Source organism: Mesoplodon mirus (genome assembly GCF_964341445.2).
Source record: "Mesoplodon mirus genome assembly, chromosome: 2".
Classification (NCBI taxonomy): Eukaryota; Metazoa; Chordata; class Mammalia; order Artiodactyla; family Ziphiidae; genus Mesoplodon; species Mesoplodon mirus.
In genome coordinates this window covers 176,630,020-176,657,276 of record NC_138977.1, presented here as the reverse complement: position 1 = coordinate 176,657,276, position 27,257 = coordinate 176,630,020, and the positions used below count along the sequence as shown (strand labels likewise).

General features: G+C 37.9%; 1 protein-coding gene across 4 annotated transcripts in view; it reads right to left on the bottom strand.

The window, feature by feature from the left end:
• LOC309794972 (recombining binding protein suppressor of hairless) overlaps positions 1 to 27,257 on the bottom strand; it is a 114,638-nt gene that overhangs the window by 56,307 nt on the left and 31,074 nt on the right. For 2 of the 4 annotated variants that reach the window (XM_082606925.1, XM_082606924.1), the window contains exon 2: positions 19,418 to 19,600. The exons of the other annotated variants lie outside the window; for them this stretch is intronic. In XM_082606925.1, coding sequence (XP_082463051.1) covers positions 19,418 to 19,434 — 17 coding nt within the window. In that variant the 5' untranslated portion in view covers positions 19,435 to 19,600. The remainder of the gene's footprint in view (positions 1 to 19,417; positions 19,601 to 27,257) is intronic. 4 annotated transcript variants of the gene reach the window in all.

Below are 27,257 nucleotides of genomic sequence, written 5' to 3'. Positions count from 1 at the left end.
GTTTTTGCCATTGCACCCCCCCCATTACTTCTCACCCCCACCTCAAATTATAAGCAGTGAAGATCTTTTTTCTCCACAAAACTTCTGCCAAAGATGTTAAGGTTGTCAGTTCTCCGAGGTCATTTGAAAATTCTTTCCAGGAAGAAAGAAATCTGATATTAATCAGAAGTTATTAATTTTCTCTCATCTTTTGAAATGCTCTTTCCAATCCTAGTGAGACTTTAAAAAAAAAGAAGGAAGGAAAAAAAAGCCAATAAAAGTAAATGTGACATTTTCCCCCCTTATCCCCTTATCTAAAATGAAATTTAGAAAGCCATAGATTATAACTATCCATAATAGGATTTCTTCACCTGTTCTCCTTGGGTTCTATTCTTGAAAAGGTATGCAACATTTAGTGTGTAGTTCATTTATCTAGGAAGGGGTCCAGTTCCTATATGCTAACCACTGTTCACGACAGGTGTTTTGGCACTGAGAGATCAGATCCCCAAGAAGTGACCATCAATCGTTTCTGGTAGGGAAGCTTGACTATAGCAGAAAGGGCCAAAGAGATTTTTAGTGGGGAAGGACATGAGGAAGATGAGTAAGTTACATTTCAGGAGACCTCTCAAAGTAAGTTCTTGCCTGCATGGAATAAACAAACTATGGAAAAATAGGCGATTTTCAGTTAAAAAAGAAAGCTACTAAGCCAAAAGACTTTGCAATTTTGAAGCTGGGCTCTATATTGATTCCTAACACCCTAGAAATAAAAATTTCCAAGTAACTGTTGAGGAATCAAAGGATTAAACTTGGTAGAGAAAAACCAGGCATTGTACTACTTAGCTCCCATCACACGGAAAGTATGAGTAGAAAAAAATAATATTTCCCTGTAAAAGTTAGGTCCAGTGGACCTCTCTCTAAATTAATTGATTCAGCCTGTGGAATGGAATAGCCTCAGAAGCAACATCATGCAATTAGGTGGTACGTGAAGGCCCAAGACTTTTCCTTAATGAAAGTACACCTGAGAATATAGTGACACTGATAAACCATTGACAACAGTTTAAAATACATGCTTGTTGACTTGAGATTATTACTGCACATGTTCAAAAGTAGTAAGAATGTTATACCCCCACAAATGTATATACATGGGTACCAAAAGACATCTAAAACAATGTCCACAGCATCATCAGACATAATAACCCCAATCAGAAACTCAAATGACCACTGTCAAAGGATCAGATAAATTATAGAATAATCATAAAATAGAGTGTTATTCAGTAATGAAAGTGAAAAAATTATCATTATATATGCAATAATGTTGATTACTAGCAAAAGTAGTCAGGCTCAAAAAGGTACAAGAATTGTATGATTCTATTTATATGAAATTAAAAAAAAAAAAGAAAGCAAAACTAATCTACTATGTTCACAAGAATACAGGTTACCTTTGGGAGGGAGGTACAGACACTAGGAGAGCTATAAGAAGGGTCCCTGAAGAGTTAGTAATATTCTGTAACTTCATCTGTGCGATGGTCACCCACGTATATTCACTTTGTGAAAATTTACTTTACTGTACATTTATGATTTGTGTGCTTTGCTTTTCTGTAGGTATATTACTTTAATTGATAAATATATTTCTAGATATATAAATATCTAAGTTTCTTGAATGAATGGATGGTTTTGAAAAAAAAGTGCTTTCCTAGACTTTTTTCCTATCGTCCTCAAATTTTATTTTAACATCAAAATTTAGAAGCTGGTGATTTCTAGTCCTCGGCTATACCATTCCCGAATATATGTATTTCATACCAAGAAAGGTTAGTATAAGGGTATAAGTCCTGACAAAATTGGTCTTCTTCTCTCCATTCAAACTGCAGATCAGAATTTACAATCTCCTCTCCTAATTAGTAGGCAAAAAATCAGGATCAACTATGGTCCTCTGTTGGGGCAAATCTATTCCAGAGTAGGCATTTTTTTTTTTTAAATCACTAATTATGCAGTGTCACAGAAAAAGGCTGAATGTGTACTAGGATTAGAATCTTCCTATTGTTAATTTTTAAACTGGCTTCCTATGCCTCCCTCAACTAAAACCAAGATGAAGAAGAAGGATAGAGAGTGGCATAATTAATTGTTTTCCTACAGTCTCATTCCTTTGTTCTTTCATTAACATTTAACACATATTGAAGTGCCTATCGTATGTTAGGCACTGTAGTAGACACTTGGAACGTACACAGCAAATAAGAAACATGGTCCCTATGCATACAGAATACACTACAACAGCAGCATCAGGCTATGCACTGTGCATGCATATCTCACTTCACACACACAAGTCAATCTTATTAAGGTAGGTGCTATTATCCTCATTACACAGATCAGTTTAGAAACTACCTTGCCCAAATTGACACAATGATAAATTTGGTTTAAAATGTAACTAGAGAGATAGCCTCATCCACCACAGGGCAGGCAGCAGAGGCAAGAAGAACTACAGTCCTGCAGCCTGTGGAACAAAAACCACATTCACAGAAAGACAGACAAGATGAAAAGGCAGAGGACTATGTACCAGATGAAGGAACAAGATAAAACCCCAGAAAAACACCTAAATGAAGTGGAGATAGGCAACCTTCCAGAAAAAGAATTCAGAATAATGATAGTGAAGATGATCCAGGACCTTGGAAAAAGAATGGAGGCAAACCTCGAGAAGATGCAAGAAATGTTTAACAAAGATCTAGAAGAATTAAAGAACAAACAGAGATGAACAACACAATAACTGAAATGAAAAATACACTAGAAGGAAACAATAGCAGAATAACTGAGGCAGAAGAACGGATAAGTGACCTGGAAGACAGAATGGTGGAATTAACTGCTGCAGAACAGAATAAAGAAAAAAGAATGAAAAGAAATGAAGACAGCCTAAGAGACCTCTGGGACATTAAACACAACAACATTCACATTATAGGGGTATGAGAAGGAGAAGAGAGAGAGAAAGGACCCAAGAAAATATATGAAGAGATTATAATCGAAAACTTCCCTAACATGGGAAAGGAAACAGCCACCCAAATCCAGGAAGTGCAGAGAGTCCCATACAGGATAAACCCAAGAAGAAACACGCCGAGACACACAGTAATCAAATTGGCAAAAATTAAAGACAAAGAAAAATTATTGAAAGCAGCAAGGGAAAAATGACAAATAACATACAAGGGAACTCCTGTAAGGTTAACAGCTGATTTCTCAGCAGAAACTCTACAAGCCAGAAGGGAGTGGCATGATATACTTAAAGGGATGATAGGGAAGAACCTACAACCAAGATTACTCTACCCGGCATGGATTTCATTCACATTCTATGGAGAAATCCAAAGCTTTATAGACAAGCAAAAGCTAAAAGAATTCAGCACCATCAAATCAGCTCTACAACAAATGCTAAAGGAACTTCTCTAAGTGGGAAACACAAGAGAAGAAAAGGACCTACAAAAACAAACCCAAAACAATTAAGAAAATGGTAATAGGAACATACATATCGATAATTACTTTACACGTGAATGGATTAAATGCTCCAACCAAAAGACACAGCCTTGCTGAATGGATACGAAAACAAGACCCATCTATATGCTGTCTACAAGAGACCCACTTCAGACCTAGGGACACATTCAGACTGAAAGTGAGGGGATGGAAAAAGATATTCCATGCAAAAAGAAATCAAAAGAAAGCTGGAGTAGCAATACTCATATCAGATAAAATAGACTTTAAAATAAAGAATGTTACAAGAGACAAGGAAGGACACTACACAATGATCAAGGAATCAATCCAAGAAGATATAACAATTATAAATATATACACACCCAACATAGGAGCACCTCAACACATAAGGCAACTGCTAACAGCTCTAAAAGAGGAAATGGACAGTAACACAATAGTGGGGGACAGTAATACTTCACTTACACCAATGGACAGATCATCCAAACAGAAAATTAATAAGGAAACACAAGCTTTAAATGCAACAATAGACCCGATAGATTTAATTGATATTTATAGGACATTCCATCCAAAAACTGCAGATTACACTTTCTTCTCAAGTGCACACAGAGCATTCTCCAGGACAGATCATGTCTTGGGTCACAAATCAAGCCTCAGTAAATTTAAGAAAACTGAAATCATATCAAGCATCTTTTCTGACCACAACGCTATGAGATTAGAAATCAATTACAGGGAAAAAACCGTAAAAAACACAAACACAAGGAGGCTAAACAATACATTACTAAATAACTGAAGAAATCCAAGAGGAAATCAAAAAATACTTAGAGACAAATGACAATGAAAACACAACGATCCAAAACCTATGGGATGCAGCAAAAGCAGTTCTAAGAGAGAAGCTTATAGCTATACAAGCCTACCTCAAGAACAAGAAAAATCTCAAATAAACAATCTAACGTTACACTTAAAGTAACTAGAGAAAGAAGAACAAACAAAACTCAAAGTTAGCAGAAGGAAAGAAATCATAAAGATCAGAGCAGAAATAAATGAAATAGAAACAAAACAATAGCAAAGATCAATAAAACTAAAAGCTGGTTCTTTGAGAAGATAAACAAAATTGATAAACCATTAGTCAGACTCATCAAGAAAAAGAGGGAGAGAACTCAAAGCAATAAAACTAGAAATGAAAGGAGGAATCACAACTGACACTGCAGAAATACAAAGGATTTTAAGAGATTACTACAAACAACGATATGCCAATAAAATGGACAACCTGGAAGAAATAGACAAATTCTTAGAAAGGTACAACCTTCCAAGACTGAACCAGGAAGAAACAGAAAATATGCACAGACCGATCACAAGTAATGAAATTGAAACTGTGATTAAAAATCTTCCAACAAACAAAAGTCCAGGACGAGACGGCTTCACAGGTGAATTCTATCAAACATTTAGAGAAGAGCTGACACCCATCCTTCTCAAACTCTTCCAAAAAATTGCAGAGGAAGGAAAACTCCCAAATTCATTCTATGAGGCCACCATCACCCTGATACCAAAACCAGACAAAGATACCACAAAAGAAAGAAAATTACAGACCAATATCACTGATGAATACAGATGCAAAAATCCTCAACAAAATACTAGCAAACAGAATCCAACAACACATTAAAAGGATCATACACCATGATCAAGTCGGATTTATCCCAGAGATGCAAGGATTCTTCAATATACACAAATCAATCAATGTGATACACCATATTAACAAACTGAAGAAGAAAAACCATATGATCATCTCAATAGATGCAGAAAAAGCTTCTGACAAAATTCAACACCCATTTATGATAAAAACCCTCCAGAATCTAGGCATAGAGGGAACCTACCTCAACATAATAAAGGTCATATATGACAACCCCACAGCAAACATCATTCTCAATGGTGAAAAACTGAAAGCATTTCCTCTAAGATCAGGAACAAGACAAGGACGTCCACTCTCGCCACTATTATTCAACATAGTTTTGGAAGTCCTAGCCATGGCAATCAGAGAAGAAAAAGAAATAAAAGGAATACAAATTGGAAAAGGAGAAGTAAAACTGTCACTGATTGCAGATGACACGATACTATACACAGAGAATCCTAAAGATGCCACCAGAAAACTACTAGAGCTAGTCAATGAATTTGGTGAAGTTGCAGGATACAAAATTAATGCACAGAAATCTCTTGCATTCCTATAAACTAATGATGAAAAATCTGAAAGAGAAATTAAGGAAACACTCCCACTTACCACTGCAACAAAAAGAATAAAATACCTAGGAATAAACCTAGCTAGGGAGGCAAAAGACCTGTATGCAGAAAACTATAAGACACTGTTGAAAGAAATTAAAGATGATACTGACAGATGGAGAGATACACCATGTTCTTGGACTGGAAGAATCAATGTTGTGAAAATGATTATACTACTCAAAGCAATCTACAGATTCAATGCAATCCCTATCAAATTACCAATGGCATTTTTTACAGAACTAGAACAAAAAAAATCTTAAAATTTGTATGGAGACACAAAAGACCCCGAATAGCCAAAGCAGTCTTGAGGGAAAAAAAGGAAGCTGGAGGAATCAGACTCCCTGACTTCAGACTATAGTACAAAGCTACAGTAATCAAGACAATATGGTATTGGCACAAAAAACAGAAATATAGATCAATGGAACAGGATAGAAAGACCAGAGATAAACACATGCACCTATGGTCAACTAATCTATGACAAAGGAGGCAAGGATATATAATGGAGAAAAGACAGTCTCTTCAATAAGTGGTGCTGGGAAAACTGGACAGCTACATGTAAAAGAATGAAATTAGAACACTCCCTAACACCACACACAAAAATAAACTGAAAATGGATTAGAGACCTAAATGTAAGACCAGACACTATAAAACTCATAGAGAAAAACATAGGAAGGACACTCTATGACATAAATAACAGCAAGATCTTTTTTGATCCACCTCCTAGAGTAATGGAAATAAAAACAAAAAGAAACAAATGGGACCTAATGAAACTTAAAAGCTTTTGCAAAGCAAAGGAAACTACAAACAAGACAAGACAACCCTCAGAATGGGAGAAAATTTTTGCAAACGAATCAACAAAGGGTTAATCTCCAAAATATACAAACAGCTCATGCAGCTCAATATTAAAAAAAACAAGCAATCCAATCAAAAAATGGGCAGAAGACCTAAATAGACATTTCTCCAAAGAGGACATACAGATGGCCAAGAAGCACATGAAAAGCTGCTCAACATCACTAATCATTAGAGAAATGCAAATCAAAACTACAATGAGGTATCACCTCACAACAGTTAGAATGGGCATCATCAGAAAATCTACAAACAACAAATGCTGGAGAGGGTGTGGAGAAAAGGGAACCCTCTTTCACTGTTGGTGGGAATGTAAATTGATACAGCCACTACGGAGAACAGTATGGAGGTTCCTTAAAAAACTAAAATCAGAATTACCATATGACCCAGCAATCCCACTACTGGGCATGTACCCAGAGAAAAACATAATTCAAAAAGACACATGCACCCCAATGTTCACTGCAGCACTATTTACAATAGCCAGGTCATGGAAGCAACCTAAATGCCCATCAACAGATGAATGGATAAAGAAGATGTGGTACATATATACAATGGAATATTACTCAGCCATAAAAAGGAGCAAAATTGGGTCATGTGCAGAGACCTGGATGAATCTAGAGACTGTCATACACAGTGAAGTAAGTCAGGAAGAGAAAAACAAATATCATATATTAACGCATATATGTGGAACCTAGAAAAATGGTACAGATGAACCAGCTTGCAGGGCAGAAACAGAGACACAGATGTAGAGAACAAACGTATGGACACCAAGGGGGGAAAACGGAGGGGGTTGGGGTGTGTGTGTGATGAACTGGGAGATTGGGATTGACATGTATACACTCATGTATATAAAATGGATGACTAATAAGAACCTACTGTATAAAAAAATTAAATTAAATTTAAAAAAATGTAACTAGAGTATAATGTCCATGATTTTCCATATAGTCTGCAGTAAGATAGAATTTAATTACAGTTCAATTCTGGATACTAACATATGAAGAGGTATGAATATAAAAATTATAAAAGATTTTTAAATGTACTAACTGACCCTAAAAGTTTCTATGCTATAGTACAGACCCGTTTTGCTTCAGTGAGGGGTCAACAAACAACCTGAAAGGAAACCTTTCATTATGCTCCCAATACTTCCGCTACTGACTAAATTTTATAATTGTAAAGGATAATTTTTTCTTTGATAACTAGAAAGTGAAAAAATCTTTTCTAAAGCTATAAATGCATAAAATTCAGGAAGTCTAAAGACATCTGCTGTGGGAGCCATACCTTAGCTATGGCATAAACAGACACGCATGTTCACGCATATCTGTATGTCAAATTTTTGATGATTACTCTTTCATATTCCCTGCACAAAGACAACATGTTATATTGTTCATGTGATAGTGTCTACCCTATCAATCATAATTTCACAAAATACATTTTTTTCTGAGTTGAAAAGGACCAAGAATACATAGAAAATTCAATTTTCTAAAAATTACAAAGACAGTACCAGCCCAACCTCTATCAAACCATTTTTTGGCCAATTTCTTAAACAGCCAAACCTCTAGGATACAGTTTGGTATTCTGAAGTATTTGAATTCTGCAGTGCATCTGCCTTGTATTTCTCTTTTAAATACACAGACCAGAACACTTATGGATGTGTAGCCAAAATAAGGTCTAATTCATAAAGGAAAGGCTACGATTCAGATTTACAAGGAGTTAAACCTTTTCAAAGAAGCCTGTCCCTAAGGGAAAAAAATAAAAGATGGCAATTATCATTTTAAAACATGCAAAATAGGACAGTGAAGGGAGACTATTCAATAAACAAAAATAATAAGGTGGTCAAAATTTGTATATTCAGAATAGGGAAGAAAAGATTTCCAGAACGTATTTTATAACACCACTGCACGAATAAGGAAATGCCTTTCTGCTTGAATGTTTATACCCAAAACAATACATTTCTTTTGAACCGTAACTTAACTTTCTGTTATCACGTCATGTTATAACGATCAAACCTACATTTGTGGTAAAGCCAAAAACCACTCTGAAGAAGTGGTCTTAACCACAATTCAAAGCTTAAAGAATGGCTTTTCTGCCAAACCTTATCTGAGCCATTAACCTGTCGTGCTTTCATACACTGCTAGAACCAAAAAGGCAAGCCCAGCACCTAGCATCTGCTCACGCAAGCCTCACAAGGAGGCCATGGGGCTCTGCAAGGGGAATACACAACACGGGCACAGAGGTTGATGGTACAAAATCTGGCAGCAAACTGCTTTGCCTTGGGTGGTACAATAGGCAGCCTAATACTTCAACAACCATCTGAGGAGCCTTGGCTCGGCACAGGCAAAAGAAAGATTCTGAATTGAGAATCACCATAAAGTGATTAAAAGTATAGACCATGAGTAAACTATAGTAGTAAAACACAAAACAGGAGGCAAAAGCCTTGGGATTTGATAGCAGCAATGAGGAAAACAAGTCTATACTCTTAGCAGGTGTAGACTTAACTGTCACAGTTTGGGCCATTCATGCTATATATTTACTTGGTATTTTGCTGTGCTATGAATTCAAATTATGTAAACTGCAAAGCTGTTGTGTTACAAATTTACTAGTTAACTGGCTAGTCAACTGCCCTAACATCAGCTGTCTAACTAGAAAATAGGAGGACACAGTTTTTCTTTAAAGATGAGCTGCTCCATTGCAGCAGCTAATTCTTAACATTCCTTTCTCACCAACTTCTACACATGTATGTTCCCTAAAGACATGGTGGTCTCTCTTCTCTACAGTACTAGTATTATTGACCTCTTCCCCTCATTCTTGTCTTCCATCACAAGCAATTCATTGACAAATGCTATCAGTTGCATTCCCAAATTATCTTCTGTATCTCCACTCCCTGATTCCATAAGGTTAGATGAAGCTCTTATTACAACTTTTATATCCATAGCATCCTAAACTGGCCTCATGCAGTAAAACAGACAAGCACATAAAAACAAACAGAATATATCTGCTTATATATGCTCTCATTTAACTCTCATTAACAATTCTGATAGGCATTATTTCAAACTTAGAAGGGAAAACTGAAGCTCAAAGTCACAAGGTAGGACTTTCCTCTGTTTCTGATTACACACTCATCATACTAAGATTGAAGATTACATATAAATATATAAGGAAGCCATAGTCTAGTCTTTAAACAACTTTACTTTGCCTTCGCAAAATAATTGTTTTTCCCCCAATTTTAACTTCTATTTGCTTTTTTCCATTAAACAAACCACATATCATATGAAAATTTATTTAAATGTTTCAGAAAAATCACTTCTTAACCTGTAAACTATTTCTCAGCAAACCAGAACTGCTGATTCTCAAGGATGAAATGCTGTAGTAATCCAACTACGGAATACAGAACGATGCCACATTTAAATAAACCAGGAAAATCTGACTGTGTTAACAGCTCTAGGAATTAGTCAAATCTAGAGCCTTTAAAGAATTATAAGTATCCCAGTAATGAAGAAAATGCCAACCTGTTTCCATAATAAACTGAAGATGCACAGGGGATTTTTTAGGCTGTAACTTTTATGCTGGACAAATTTTAATGGCATTAGTGTACATAAGAGAAATATGACCAACGCTATAAGCATGTATTGTTCATAATTAAAGTTGACTCAACTGCATAAAATATTAAGTTTTCAAATGCAATTCTGTACACAGTGTGTGCTCACTAAACGAATGAACCATAACAATAGCAAGTCATCTGTTAAAAAAAGGATAACAAAACAAAACACTGTCAAGAATTGTACTTCTTAAACTATAATATTATTTAGACCAACTATTTTGAATTAACGAATGATTATGAACAAACTGATCTGAAATGTCTAAGTTATTTTCTACAGTGGAGGAAAAAATTATAAATGGTCCACCAAACGAGTTCATACTAACTTCACAAATTTTATAAGAGAAGAAAAAGGAATTAACTATTTTACCAAGTCCAAAGAGCTAAAATGATGATTAATTTCCTCACCCTAATGAAACTGTCTACTTTTCCCATAGAGAATGCCCTGGAAAGACACCATGCTATAGATAATTACTGTTACTCGCTCTACAACAGCAGTGTAGTTTAATGTGGTACGCTGCCACTTCAAAAAAGTGATAATCCATGTTGTTGACAGATTCTATTAGGAAGTGGTATCAAGATCTAAATGGGGCTACAAACAATACAGCTGAAAAGAGGTCCTTAGAAGTTTATGTTCTTTCATGTAATTTTGTTGAGTCTAAAACTAATTGCTAGGAAAACTTACATACACCAGGTGTAAGTCTTCAACAATTTCACACAGGTTTTTTTTTTTTTCGTGGTACGCGGGCCTCTCACTGTTGTGGCCTCTCCCGTTGCGGAGCACAGGCTCCGGACGTGCAGGCCCAGCGGCCATGGCTCACGGGCCCAGCCGCTCCGCAGCATGTGGGATCTTCCTGGACCGGGGCATGAACCCGTGTCCCCTGCATCGGCAGGCAGACTCTCAACCACTGCGCCACCAGGGAAGCCCTAAGTATAAATTTGAACTCTGGAATGAAAATCAAAGTCAAAGGGGGGTCATTCTAACTGCTGACTGTTTTCCTGGATATTCGTCAATGCCTTGGTTTGTTTCCAGTATTCCTACCAAAAAATTAATCCTACTTGTCTGGCCATTATACTCAATGACTGTTTATTCTGAAAGAGGAATATTACTTTGTCCTGAGTCAGCCCTCTTCACTTTTGGACAACTTCCTAGGACCTATATTCTATGTTATTTTCATAGCATCCTCATTTCTCACTTGCTTTGCCAGGTTCTCGGACTCAAAAGCACATTCACTGGACTTGAGGACACGGGGAGGGGGAAGTGTAAGCTAAAACGAAGTGAGAGAGTAGCGTAGACATATATACACTACCAAATGTAAAATAAATAGCTAGTGGGAAGCAGCCACATAGCACAGGGAGATCAGCTCGGTGCTTTGTGCCCACCTAGAGGGGTAGGATAAGGAGTGTTGAGGGAGACGCAAGAGGGAGGAGATATGGGGACATATGTATATGTACAGGTGATTCATTTTGTTATACAGCAGAAACTAACACACCACTGTAAAGCAATTGTACTCCAATAAAGATGTTTTAAAAATAAAGCACATTCACATGTTACTCTGAACAGTAAGAATGTAGAGCTAATATTCTTATTCATTTAGGTTGCATGTAAATGAGGGAGAGAGAGGGCTGAGAAATAGGAAGGAAGAAGGAAGAGAGAAGACTGCAGTGTAAGAGAGCAGTAAAAAATATGGAAGAGAAAAAAAAGATTGCTCGAGGAAGTGTCAGAGGCCACCAAGTGGAAGAGACAAAAAAGAGAGCAATGGAGTGTCTAGTGGCCATAAAAGGGCAACTGTCCACCTCCTAACAAACCAAATCTGGTCAATACCAAATATGGAAATATTTTCATTCAAATACAAAGCTTTTCTTCTGTGGGATATGAGCACAGATCACAAACGTCTTTCCCTATTAAAAAAATCTCACACTTGGATATCTACCATTGTGAGAAAAATATGTTGAATTATTGTGTAAACTATTTCCAAGTTTTACTCCACCAAAGTTCAGGACTTTCTAACACAGAAAACACTCCAGCCCTTTCTCTGTAACTCCAGTTATTCTAGAGTTTCTTCAGTCTCCACATCTGTAAAATAGGAAAGTTAATTGTAACAACTTGGAGAGCTGCGTGAAGATCGAGTTAATACCTGTAAAACACGTGAAAAGGGGCATTTTGTAAGTGCAATGCCCACTAAATGTTAGCTATTATGCACTCAGATTTTCTCGGCCTTTAGACATACAAACCCCAACTCACAAAAGAGCTAACTGATGACAAAACTGTACAATTAAGATAAAACTAGGGACTTCCCTGGTGGCACAGTGGTTAAGAGTCCACCTGCCAATGCAGGGGACACGGGTTCGATCCCTGGTCCAGAAAGATCCCACATGTCACGGAGCAACTAAGTCCGTGCACCACAACTACGGAGCCTGTGCTCTAGAGCCCGCGAGCCACAACTACGGAAGCACACGCGCCTAGAGCCCATGCTCCGCAACAAAAGAAGCCCCCGTCGCCATAGCTAGAGAAAGCCCGCACAGCAAAGAAGACCCAACGCAGCCAAAAATCTATAAATAAAAATTTTTTTTTTTTTTTTTTTTTCCGTACGCGGGCCTCTCACTGTTGTGGCCTCTCCCGTTGCGGAGCACAGGCTCCGGATGCGCAGGCTCAGCGGCCATGGCTCACGGGCCCAGCCGCTCCGCGGCATATGGGATCCTCCCAGACCGGGGCACGAACCCGTATCCCCTGCATTGGCAGGCGGACTCTCAACCACTGCGCCACCAGGGAGGCCCTATAAATAAAATTTTTAAAATAAAATAATAAATAAATAAATAATTTTAAAAAGACTACCTCCTTATATATCCACTCATTCTATTTGTAAAGTAAGAGGTTAGTTAATAAAAGAATGGCATGTTCTGCCATGACAGGACAGATGCATGTCTTAAAAATCTAGTATTATCAAAAAGTTCATTCATTCAACAAATATTTACTGAGTACCTGCTATGACTAGTCACTGTCCTGGGGCTGGGGATACAGGAGTCAACAAAATAAAAATCTGTATAATGTAGAGGGGTGGGGGGTTGGGGAGGGGTAGGATTGGAAACTGGCTCCCTGCAGAGGAAGCTACAGCTTTTATTTCAAAAGTGAATGCTTTCAGTGGATTCTACCTGTTCCAAGTCACACCTGTTTTATAAATTTATGTTACCTGCCTCTGCCCTATCCCTGCCCCTAGGCTAGAATTTCTCAGAGTACTTTTTCCACAGGAATTTCAACAATAAAGGAATTCTAATAAAGTTAAATTTCATGCACACTTAATTAATCTAGCTGCTATCACCAGCACTTGTACTTACATTATTAATCACCTTCACCCACCCATTGCTGTGATAAAACACAAAAGCACTCAATCAAAGTAAATGCTTTGAAAGTGTTTTCTGTCCTATCTCCCCCACCCCAGGAATCCCCAGGATTCCTTATAACAAATAATTAAGGGGCAGGGGGAAGGAGGCAGTTGCCCTTCCTGACCACTATCTGCTAAACCAGCACATTTTCAGTCATTATCTTTCAAGATTGTATGTTGATCTGATAATTGTTAAAGCAACACCCAAAAACTTGTAGAGGTCTGTTAAAGCTGCATGATTTTAATTGCCGTTCCCTCTTCATCAGCTATCAGAGCCTCACAGAGCTCACTCATTCTGAGGTGTAGAAACCTGTCTACACAAGATATGGTCTCCATAATGAAAGCTGTACCTCTCACTGAAGTGACAAGTTTGGCATTTCAAAGAAAGAATGCATGCACATTTTCCTGCTCAACTACCTACACTCCTCATAAGCCCCTAACAATTCAATAGAACAAGATCAACTGACTTCACTGTATTTTTCAAAAGAAAGAGATTCCCTGATTTTCATGACAATTACTGACACAGCATATACCACTTTTCAATTAGGTTCATACTAGAGATGGGTTCTAAAGTACCCTTTTAATAGATATCCCAGATCCCATTAAAATGCAAAACAGTATTATTTTTCAAAGTAATGAAATATAAATTAGTTTGAGAAAGTGCCTATTTCTAACAATACTACCATTTACGTAAAAGATTTTTTAAACTTTGTTATCTTCAGAATCTAAAACATCTTTTTTTTTTTTGGTGGTATGCGGGCCTCTCACTGTTGTGGCCTCTCCCGCTCTCCCGTTGCGGAGCACAGCCTCCGGACGCACAGGCTCAGCGGCCATGGCTCACGGGCCGAGCCACTCTGCGGCATGTGGGATCTTCCCGGACCGGGGTACGAACCCGTGTCCCCTGCATCGGCAGGCAGACTCTCAACCACTGCGCCACCAGGGAAGCCCTAAAACATCTTTTTAAATACTCTCAAAGAATTTAACCTTCATTCTAAGAGGGTGTTTTTGACTTGTTTTCAGTAACCAAAAGTATACTGGAGCCATATCTAACAGCTGACTCAGTAATTTATAACATGCTCTTTCTTCTAATCCTAGACCTGCAGTTGGGGTGCTGCCTCCGGTCAGTTCTCTCAGTTCTTGGCCAGCTAAACTAGAAGGTAGTTTAGTTTCTTCCTAAACTACACTTCAGGGACTTCCCTGATGGTCCAGTGGCTAAGACTCCATGCTCCCAGTGCAGGGGGCCCAGGTTCAATCCCTGGTCAGGGAACTAGATCCCATGTGCCGCAACTAAAGATCCTGCATGCTGCAACTAACAAAAGATCCCACTCGCAACAACTAAGGTCCCGCCTGCCACAACTAAGACCCGGCACAGCCAAATAAATCAATAAATATTTTTAAAAATAAAAAAATACACTACGCTTTAGGAGGAAAAATCTTTGAAAGAAAAAGATGACAAGCTGCTCTTGTGCGTTATGATAACCAAAGTAAAAGGAACACAGTTGTGCACAAATGCCACAAGGTGACAACATGAAACCTTGCACTCAACAGGATAAGCAGCATGAGACAGAAAGTGATGACGCTGGAAGTAAATATGACTGAAATAATGATGAAAAGCTAAGCAATGCTACTGATAAGAGGAGAAAAGGTTGGACAGTCTGGGAGAAGACCAGGTTGGGGTGGGGGCGGGGGGACACTTGGGGAAACAGTAATAAGAAAAAAGGGATTCAACTCTCCCATTCTCTGAATCCACAGGCTCTTGTTCCCTGCCCACATCACGAGCAACAGTATGTCTTTACGCACTGACGCAAAGACAAGCCACCATCATGAAGGCAGTTAACCCACGGGGCGGGAGGGAGGTGGGATTTCTTTACCTACCTTCTGTAATTCCAAAAGATAATTTCTAGGTTTAATACATCGTACCCAATTCAGAGCAGGAACTATATATGTTTTTGACTCAATTTCCAAGAACTTGCAGAGAAACATGAATTGTACTTATTATCTTTTGGCCTCTTATTTTGGCAAAGATTTTATCCATTGTTCAACTCCCAAGTGTAGAAAAGTAATGTACAAATTCCATTGTTGTGAAACAATTTACCAGAAATCTTCATTCTCGTATTGTTTTCTAGGAAGGAGGAAACTGTATTTCAAACACAATCTTAAAACATGAATATGCTGATACTGTACTACTCTGAAGCTTTGTTTTTTTAAAAATATTCACCAGAAACTCTGTGATCTTGTTCAATATATCTGTAAAGCAAATATCTGCTGTTATGAGGACACTGGAATAGGCAGAGGCACTAATCCAAGAAAAATAAAATTTTAAATATTATCAAAATCCTCACAAAAACAGAAGTTCTAACATTTGACTACCTTAAATATTTGTGACATATCTAATTTAAGGTTAATTTTTTTTGCAACATTAAACTTTTATATTTACCTTCTGAAGTAAAGAAGTACCTGGTATATGAAAAAGTCCTAAGATATAAGGAATGGGAAAATGAAGTGGGTGGATTTTAGTATGCATCATCAGTTTTTTTGTACTTTTTAATTGCATGGGTCATTTTCATCAATGCAAAGAAAGAGTAAATTCCTTCACAACTAGGAAATATTATAAATTTCTTACCTATGAGCCTTTAAATATTTACGAGGGCAAGCAAGCAAGAAAACACACACACACACACACATACACACACACCCCAAATAACACAACAAAAAACAAAAACAAGGTTTCATAGCTAACTGTTTCCTACTGTCAGAGAGAAAACTACTGAGCTAACAATCCTGTTTTAGATATCTGAAGTCTTCTCTGGCTGAGGTCAGTTTGGCAATATAGATTTATAAGACTGAGTGCCATACAGTTTCCCAGATGATCATTACCAGAACTTAGGTCTGCAATACAGTACACATACATACCCTCAAAACAAGAGTTTTATAGAACTATATCATATGATCCATTCATGACATTTCCTATTCTGTTCTTTTCTGCTTCATATAATTTGCAGGGTGAGGGGGGAGTAGGGGAGGGCAGCAACTTATTGAATTGACTCCAGAATGGGCTACCACTGGCAGTTTGAAAACCACTGATCTATGAGTTGATTAACGCATTAACAGAATGCATGCCAAGGGGTAGTTTACTAGATTACTTGACAAAATATCCTTAGTTAATGCCACTCATCAGCTGCTGCTATTATGTTCCCCGTTTCTCCCTGCTCCTTAGATATTCTCCTGTAATAAACTTCACTTCAAACGCAAAGCATGGTAGGGAGATCCTTGAAGATGATATAGAGAGTATGGCATACCATTAAAAGCCACAGACTGGAACCTATCCTGGTCACTTTTTCTCAGCAAGGAAAAACAATATAAACCTAATACCACATCTCAGGGACATCTGTGACTACGGGAGGCATACACTTAGTGGAACCAAAACGATCCAAGCAACATACACATAAATGTGCATATATCTTATTTATTTCAGCTTTTTTAAAAAAATGAAACAAGTTTTTTTTTAAAATGCTCTTTTCTACATTCACTGCACTGATTTTATTTTCTATTACAGTACATGTATTAATGCTGATCATAACCCCCACTAAATCGAGTTCTCAACCAACTAAATGGAGTTCTTGACCCACTAATGAATGGGCTGAAACCTGCAATTTGAAAAACACAGCTTTAGAGGACACACAAATCGACCTAGCAGGATAAGAGGACCAGAGATAAATTACCAGTCTCTAGTGGCCACCTTCTTTCACTGATGAGAAAAAGCTCAAAGAATTGAAAACATTAGTCAAAGAGTGATTGTTTATTTAACTCTAGGAAGATCATAGAAGAAAGTATAAGATTCAGGAAAAGAAATAATGTAATAGCATCTCACCCCGCAAAAAAGAGGTTCCTGATCTGGCATTTAATAATCATCATCGGGCTTCCCTGGTGGCGCAGTGGTTGGGAATCCACCTGCCAATGCAAGGGACATGGGTTCGAGCTCTGGTCCAGGAAGATCCCACATGCTGCAGAGCAACTAAGCCCGTGCGCCACAACTACTGAGCCTGTGCTCTAGAGCCCGCGAGCCACAACTACTGAAGCCCATGCGCCTAGAGCCTGTGCTCTGCAACAAGAGAAGCCACCGCAATGAGAAGCCCGCGCACCACAACGAAAAGTCACTCACCGCAACTAGAGAAAGCCCGCGGGCAGCAACAAAGACCTAACGCAGACAAAAATAAATAAAATAAATAAATTTAAAAATAATCATCATCACTGTTAATCTAACACTGGCTTCTTGCATGCTCAATCCTACGCTAAATGTTATTTATATATGTGTGTGTATATATACACATACATATACACACACACATATATAATGCAATATATAATTATATAATTACGGTATTATATTTTTAATACACAAGTTTATTTTTTTTCCAGATCATTCTTTCAACCTGTCAAAACAAAAAAAGTAGTGCCAGATTTGAAACACAGATCAGCTGGCCGCAGAATCTAAGCTCTTAACCACTAAGCTATAAACTCTTCCAAAGAGAAAGGAGTTCCCAAATCTGGCTGTGCATCAAGAATCCTCTGTGGCATTAAAACAAAACAAACAGATGCCCAAGTACTACCCTAAAAAGAAATTTTTTTTTAAGTTGAAGTGGCAAATATTATGGAGAAATATATTTTGTAAACAATGTATCAAATACCATCTCCAGCCAAAGAAAAGATCTTTTTGGAGAGTAGACACTGTTGTATTGGACATAAAATACCTGGTTGAACTTGGTTAACAGGCAGCTGACTTCACCTTGAAACTTGATTCACTGTCATTACAGACCAGAATTTAATATAAAGCAGTTTTGTCTTAGGTTTAATCACTAAATTCCATTAATAATTTAACTGCTGACATGTCAAAAGGATCTTAACATAAGGTAGACTAAATGATAAAAATTACAGGCTTCACCAACGTATTTCTATTATATTTATATACCCATGATTTAAACATCTATCTTCCCAACATGTTTTCCTTCATTACCTAAAAGATAAAGAATTTTGAACCCAATGTAACATTATGAACTCAGCATTCTCCCTGGGTTGATTCACTTCCACTACCCCAAGAAAACATTCAGTAGCAAGCAAACAGTACAAAATTAGGTTTCCAAGGTTTCCAATAATTAAGAAATGGTTTTGACTACATCACTCAAATAAAATGTTATGAACATAAAAACCTTAAAGATTTTTGATGGTTAAGTGGGTAATATGAAGCCTAGAATTACCACTACTAGCAACCACAAGTAACAGTGGGACTACATACCACAAACACATGAAAGATTAACTGTATGCATATGGTGGTGAAAAGACAACAATCACAGTATTAGTAAAGAATTACTCATTTTCCTCTCAGTAAAAATTCTTTGTAAAAGACAAAAACAAGCACAAACTATAAATGGTCCAAGTAAAAATTATTTTCGTTTGGTCAAATTAATACTCCAACTGAAGAACTGTATCCAATTATTTCCTGTTCAGGCTACCTTGAAATGACAGCACTACAGAGAAACTGGTCTATGATGTAAACCAGAAAGATAATTACAGACTAACATATGAATAATCCCTAAACTATTTTGTGAAAGAAACTATAGCCCATTACTATTAAACTCTAGCAAAAATATCTACCCTAGTGTCTCCTATAACCATATCTCAAAAAGGGGGGGGGGAATCACTCAACAAGCTTGTGATACATGGTTTTTTTACAACAAAAAATACTTTTTGCCATAACTCCATAACCACATCTGCAATCTAAATATTAAAATATCTTAAAATATGCAATAATTAAATGTAGAACCATGAGTGTTCACTCTATGCATGACCTTGGGGCCACTGGAAGATTTCTAAAGCATACCTTTTAATCCACGCCATGGTACTTCAAGAACATGTTAAGGTAAGCCACAGGCTGGAACACTTCGATGCACCTCAAAGCACCTCAGCCAGTGTATCTGTATCATTCTCCTTTCCTTGTGAGATCATAATGGTTCCGAAGAACTATAATGCTTCCATTTGAATGACAGTTTCATAATTTCAATGACTTAAAAACAAAAACAAAAAATAAGGACTTAAGTGTTGGTATGTTAAGCCACTAGTGAGTGCACTGTGTTAACTGCTGCCACGGCTAAGAAAAACAAAGCAGCTACGGCTACTACCACGTAACATTTTTAATATGACCCTCATGTGAATGAGGAGGAGTACATGCTTAGTGGTCAGAGTGACAGCCCTTGCTTTATAGAGATCTATCCATAGCCCACAGATCTCTTTACTCCAACTGATTCTTCAGTTTTCTTCTCAAGGAATGAAAATAACCTAAAAGACAGGTCTGAATACTTGGTAGGTGCCAGGTTCACCACTGACCAACTATTCTATTCTGTGTTGAATGAGCTGGAAATCACCCACACACCTGCATAAAAGGGAACTCATTAAAAGACACAACAGGGATTCCTTCAAACAATGCCCCTTCTGGCGTTAATATTACTGAATCATTTTAATTCCATGGAAGTCATTAAACTGTAAAAAGTTACAGTTTCTAAAGCTTACTTCTACAAAGAGCATGCAGATAGATGAACAGATCCATGGCTAACTATCAGGTTTTAGTGCTTCTCTGTGATTGCCTTCACAGGTTACCTGATTCCTCCTTCCTCCTCACCCCACTCCACCTTCCTTACATAAAAACATTAAAAACACTTCATTATTTAAATGATACAGGGCTTCCCTGGTGGCGCAGTGGTTGAGAGTCTGCCTGACAATGCAGGGGACACGGGTTCGTGCCCCGGTCCAGGAAGATCCCACATGCCACAGAGCGGCGGGAGAGGCCACAGCAGTGAGAGACCCGCGTACCACAAAAAAAAAAAAAAAAAAAAAAACCTCACACTCACGTTGCTTTGCCAATCTATCTCCCAGAAGCAATCAGAAGAAATCAAATCCAAACTTAAGTTTTATTTTTCAACCTGGCTGATCTAGCAATAATCTAATTTTATAAATGCTGCTGACTCAAAATGTAGTCAGTGTATATAAACAGATTTTTTAGCTATGGTTTTTAACAAGAGACTATATGCACATTCACTAAAGCCACTAAGAAGGTTTAGAATCATATTTAATAACTCAAATCAGAAAGTTCATTTGATTCCTACAAATGAGATCCAGTTTTTTCATGAAGTTATGCACTTGAAGATCTTTTAAAGCTGACTTGTAAATCATGGTAGTTATCAATATAAATTTTAGCTGACAAAACAAAAATAAGCATAAAAGTTCTTTTCCTTAAGAGGGTGCACTACCATGTTTCCCCATGGACTGCTACCAGTCTTAGCCTCATGGAAAGCAAACCATTTATTAGGTGAAGGAGGTGAGGCCATTCAGTCAGATTATCAGTAATTAAAAAAGAGAGAGAGAGAGAGGGAGAGAGAGAGCAGATGGTCAGCTCTCTACAATGCTTCAAACCATGATTAAACTAAGGGTAACAAAAAGCACTGGAAAAATTCCCCAAATTAAGGACAGGAAACTCCTAAGCAACTTCAAATTTGAATGGAAACCAACACTCACGTTGCATGCCATAACTGCCTGCAGAAGTGATCAACAGAACTACTACACCAGTGTTTTTGGTAACAAGTTAGATGACTCAAAGAAACCATTTTTTAAATTGCTGAAACAAAATTTTGCAGAATTACCATATTTAAGGGTTCAAAACTGTTACAGGAAGAAATTAAATAGTCACTTTACAAATCTTCATCAGGGACTTCCCTGGTGGCACAGTGGTTAAGAATCCACCTCATAACGCAGGGGACATGGGTTTGATCCCTGGTCTGGGAAGATCCCACATGCTGTGGAGCAACTAAGCCCGTGCACCACAACTACTGAGCCTGAGAGCCAGAGCCCACGAGCCACAACTACTGAGCCCACGCACTGCAACTACTGAAACCCTGTGCCTAGAGCCCGTGCTCCGCCACAAGAGAAGCCACTGCAATGAGAAGGCCGAGTGTCAAAACGAAGGGTAGCCCCTGCTCGCTGCAACTAAAGAAAGCCCACACGCAGCAACAAAGACCCAATGCAGCCGAAAAAAAACCCCAGAAATCCTGATGCCCAACTACATACTTTTTAATAAATTTATTTATTTTTTATTTACTTATGTTTGGCTGCGTTGGGTCTTCGTTGCTGCGCACGGGCTTTCTCTAGTTGCGGCGAGCAGGGGCTACTCTTCGTTGCAGTTTGCAGGCTTCTCATTGCGGTGAATTCTCTTATTGCGGAGCGTGGGCTCCAGGCGCGCGGGCTTCAGTAGTAGTTGTGGCTCGAGGGCTTTAGAGCGTAGGCTCAGCAGTTGTGGTGCAAGGGCTTAGTTGCTCCACAGCATGTGGGATCTTCCTGGACCAGGTCTGGAACCCATGTCCCCTCCATTGGCAGGCGGAGTTTTAACCACTGTGCCACCAGGGAAGTCCCCCAACTACATAACTTTAATTGCAAAATTAATGTGTATTAAAACCCTATGCAATTGTCTACAAAACATTTCACTTCTTTTGGAAGAGACAGAAATACATTTTCATGACAGTTGTTATGGCCTCCTTCACTATGCTGTGTCCAAAGAGGGTAGCTTTTGTCTTTCATCTCAGTAAAACTATTATCTAGCCACCAAAGCCTGGAACACAATTGGCACTAATGACTTAAGCATGTGAAAATGTTATAAACCCCATTTGGGACACACAACTGATAGCTAAATACAGAACGTTCGTGATGGAGTGCTTGTCTCATGTGCTCTAAAATATGTTAGGCACACAAATATTCGAGTGATTTGAAGAAATTATTTAGAAATGGCTTATACATGCTGCAACAATATCAAGGACAATAGAGACTTTGAAAGAAGATGATTTAACATGGACACCATTTTTTGACTACTGAATTTTGTTCGTTTTGTTTTTGACTACTGAATTTATAATACACAATGATTATTAAGGTATAAGATCAGCGTTACTGCTAAAACATAAGCTTCAGGAATGTAATTTGAAACAAACGCCAGTAACTTCAAACTTCTATGCTTTTATAAACAGCCTCACATAGTAAGCTGAAATGACAATAATGAATGCATTCCGAGGCTCACTGCAATATTACCAAGCAAGGACTGGTAATTTCCAACAACACAGGAATAATTACATCATGGCACATCCATCTGATGGCAATAAGTCAGTAATGTTGAAATTTATAACATGGTAATATTCTAGTTATAAACATGGTTAGTTAACTATATATAGTGTTGGGACTTCCCTGGTGGTCCAGTGGTTAAGACTCCACACTTCCAATGCAAGGGGCCCGCGTCCAACCCCAGATCAGAGAACTAGATCCTGCATGCCGCAACTAAAAGATCTCATAAGTGGCAATGAAGATCCCACGTACCGAGACTAAAACCTGGCACAGCCAGATAGATAGATAAGATAGATAGATAAATAGCGTTTTCTCATATTACATGTTGTATGTGTATGTATATATATAAAGTATAGAAAATTATAAATATATTTATAAATATAAATAAGTTAAGTTCCATGAGATCAAGAACCATTTCAAATGTATCGCCAGCATTTATCACAGTGACATCACACAGCCGGCAATAAAGCCTGGTGGTTAGAAGAATGGACTCTGAATGGACTTGGGTTTGAATCCCAGATCCATAACTTACCAATATATAACTCTGAGCAAGTTAATTAATCACTAGGTAACTTAGTTTCTCCTTTTGAAAAATTGGGATAAAAATTTCATGTAATAGGAGACAAGGGATCTAATATATGTAAATCCCTTAGAACAGTATCTGGCACATAGTGATGACTCAATGAATGGGGGTTGGGAGGGTACGGAGGAGAAACAGTAGATTCTCAAATACCCAAGTAAATGAATAGACATTATTTTTAAAACATACACAGAAATGTTAGTAGGCATATGCAAACATTAAACAGGGTTTTTCAAACTGCTAATCGCAACCAAAAGTAGGTTTTAACATAACAGCCACACACATTCAGGTAGATAAAATCTATTCTATTTTATATCATGAATTTACTTAAAATGCTGGTTGTAACCCAATAAATGGATTTCACAATTAGTGAATCACTTTCTAAATGATGGACTCACAAATAATTTCTCCTTTATTTTTATCCTGCAACTTCACTTTTCTTAACAAGGAGCAAGAAGAATTAAGTATTATATCAAGAATCTAAGGTCAGAAAATACTCCAGGTTGGGGAAAGGTGCAGGGGAGGGATAAATTAGGAGTTCAGGATTAACATATACACACTATTATATATACAATAGATAACCAATAAATACCTACTGTATAGCACAAGGAACTCTGCTCAATGTTATGTGGCCGCCTGGATGGGAGGGAAGTCTGGGAAGGAATGGATACATGTATATGTATGGCTGAGTCACTTTGCTGTGCACCTGAAACTATCACAACATTATTAATTGGCTATATTCCAATATAAAATAAAAAGTAAAATAAATAAATAAGTAAAAATAAAATGGGAAAAAAAAAAAAAGAATCTAAGGTCAGAAAATACTCCAGACTGGGGAAAGGTGGAGGGGAGAGATAAATCAGAAGTTTGGGATTAACATATACACATTACTATGTATACAGTAGATAACCAACAAGGACCTGCTGTATAGTACAGGGAAATCTACTCAATATTCTGTAATAAACTAAATGGGAAAAGAATCTGAAAAAGAATAGATACATGTATATGTATAACTGATCCACTTTGCCCTGCACCTGAAACTAACACAACATTGTAAATCAACTATACTCTCGTATAAAATAAAAATTAAAAACTCCAGAAAAGGCTTTAATCTGTTATATAGTTTTAATTTTGTTTTATAGTCTTCCAAATTTTATTATTTACTTTTTAAATTTTATTTATTTATTTTTGGCTGCGTTGGGTCCTCGCTGCCGCACACGGGCTTTCTCTAGTTGTGGTGAGCAGGGGCTACTCTTCATTGTGGTGCACGGGCTTCTCATAGTGGTGGCTTCTCTTGTTGCCAAGCACGGGCTCTAGGCACGCGGGCTCAGTAGTTGTGGCACGTGGGCTATAGAGCACAGGCTCAGTAGTTGTAGCACACAGCCTTAGTTGCTCTGCGGCATGTGGGATCTTCCCAGACCAGGGCTCGAACCCGTGTCCCCTGCACTGGCAGGCGGATTCCTAACCACTGCGCCACCAGGAAAGCCCTTATTTACTCTTTTTTTTTTTTTTGCTGTACGCGGGCCTCTCACTGTTGTAGCCTCTCCCATTGCGGAGCACAGGCTCCGGACGCGCAGGCTCAGCAGCCATGGCTCACGGGCCCAGCCGCTCCGCAGCATGTGGGATCTTCCCGGCATGTGGGATCTTCCCGGACCGGGGCACGAACCCGTGTCCCCTGCATCGGCAGGCGGACTCTCAACCACTGCACCACCAGGGAAGCCCGGGCATATTTTAAAGACAAAACTAACAACATCTGATGACACTCTGGATCATGGAGTTGAAGAAAAAAGAGGAAGAGAGCAGGTGACTCCAAGGTTTCTAGCCTAAGCAACCCAAAGGATAAAGTTACTTAATGAGATGGGGAAAACTTAAGGAGAAGATCTGGGGCGGGGAGGGTTCATGTCTTTAACTTTGTATCTATACGAGATCGTGGTTGTTCACCAAACTTATTGTGATGTATGTACGCTATCATTATGCTATACACCATAAACATACAATGCTGTATGTCAATTATATCTCAATAAAACTGGAAGAAAAAATACATTAGGAAAAAAAGAGGGGGTTTCAGTAGCTCAGTTTGGATATAATAAATTGGATATGCTCAGATATTCTAACAGAATTTATTACAGTTTATCAGAACTTTCTGCAAAGAGTAGGGAGGTATGACAAGTCAAGTTAGTCTATTTAGTTCTTGCTTGTAGTTGGAATTTTTTAAAAATGAGGTAAATGTATTATTTACTAAAGTATTCTAATAATCTTAGCGTTTTAATTATGCATCCTCTGCCATCTATATCTGTCACTGTTAAACGATAATGTGGTAAAAATATTTTAAAGAATCTCTAATTACAGAGACTAATTTAAGGGAGACAGTCCATATTCAAACACAGGTAAAATAATAAAGGCAATCTCAGATAAGAACAGGAACCTATTATCTGATGCTCTCTAGTCACCAAAATGCTTCTCAGTCTCAATCCCATAGATTAGAAACAATAAATTTGACAGACAACACATATGAAGTGCTTTCCACATGCTAAGCATCTCATTTAAATTACCAACTACCTTCTATTAGCTTACCTATTACAATGAGGCTGAAAGAAATGAATAAAGTTAAAGAACTGTCCTATAACTTTAGCCATACTAGAAAGAACTAGTTTAAAAGTCTCTAAGGACTTCTTTTGATCTGTTGCTTTAATTTTCCATAACCATGCTTCATCTAGATTTTGTGTTCTCTTCAGGCTTTTCATTTTCCGATGCCAAATGATAGGAAAGGAACATGAAGGAAAATGATATATTAAAGAGTTCCAAAACATAACACATGTTCCTGAGATGGAACTGTGTTGAAATGTATTAACAGAAGTCACAATTTCAGGCTGTGGGTCTAGAATTACAACTCTGCTAAATAGAAATGAACTGCAGAGAGCTTGGAAAGTGAATACGTGTTTTCTGGGGAGTAATGAATAAAAAGAGAAAGAAACCTCTCTGATATACTTATTCTCACCTCACTGCTCTTATTTTAACCTCAATTAGAAAATTACTGCCACAAAGTATCAAGATTTTAGAGACACTTTCAAAATTAACAGGTAACACTTGACAACTCATCCCTATTTTAGGATAACCTTATCACTTAACTTTTTTCATCAGATGCAGGGGCTGTTTTATTTCACCTATCTAATAGTTCCAGTTCTTCAAGCAGTTCTTCAGTCAGACTAGAACATGTACAACACCATCTCTGTTTTGGGCACTTCAAAGTGTATATAATTTTGTACATTTTACTTAATCTTCACAATAATCCAATGATTATATTAAAAACCTCAAGTCTGGGCTTCCCTGGTGGCGCAGTGGTTGAGAGTCCGCCTGCCGATGCAGGGGACCCGGGTTCGTGCCCCGGTCCGGGAAGATCCCACATGCTGCGGAGCGGCTGGGCCCGTGAGCCATGGCCGCTGAGCCCGTGCGTCCGGAGCCTGTCCTCTGCAACGGGAGAGGCCCACGTACCGCAAAAAAAAAAAAAAAAAAAAAAAAAAAAAAAACCTCAAGTCTTCTAAGTCCGGTTAACTTTATACTATACCTCCATTGTGGTGTCTACCACTAGTAGGATAAGCATTTTAGGTCATTTTTCCAAAAGTCATAATATATTTGAGTTGTACAAAGTATTTATATGATTTTCTGTAATCATCCTTGTGGCAGCAAACATTATTTCGAACAGTGGGTCTCTACAAGACTGTAGTGGTTTGCACAGTTTTATCAAACTCAATTTTATTATATGCAATCTCCAATAACAAACAAAAAATCCAAGATTCCCCCCACGAAAAAAACAAAAACATAAAAACAAACAAAAAACTCAAACAAATGCAACCCAAATGTCCACCAGGAGATGGAGAGATTTTTTAAATGTGGTACGTGCATACAATGGAATGCTATTCTACCCTAAAAAGGTAGGAAATTCTGACATGCTACAACATAGATGAACCTTGAAGACATTATGCTA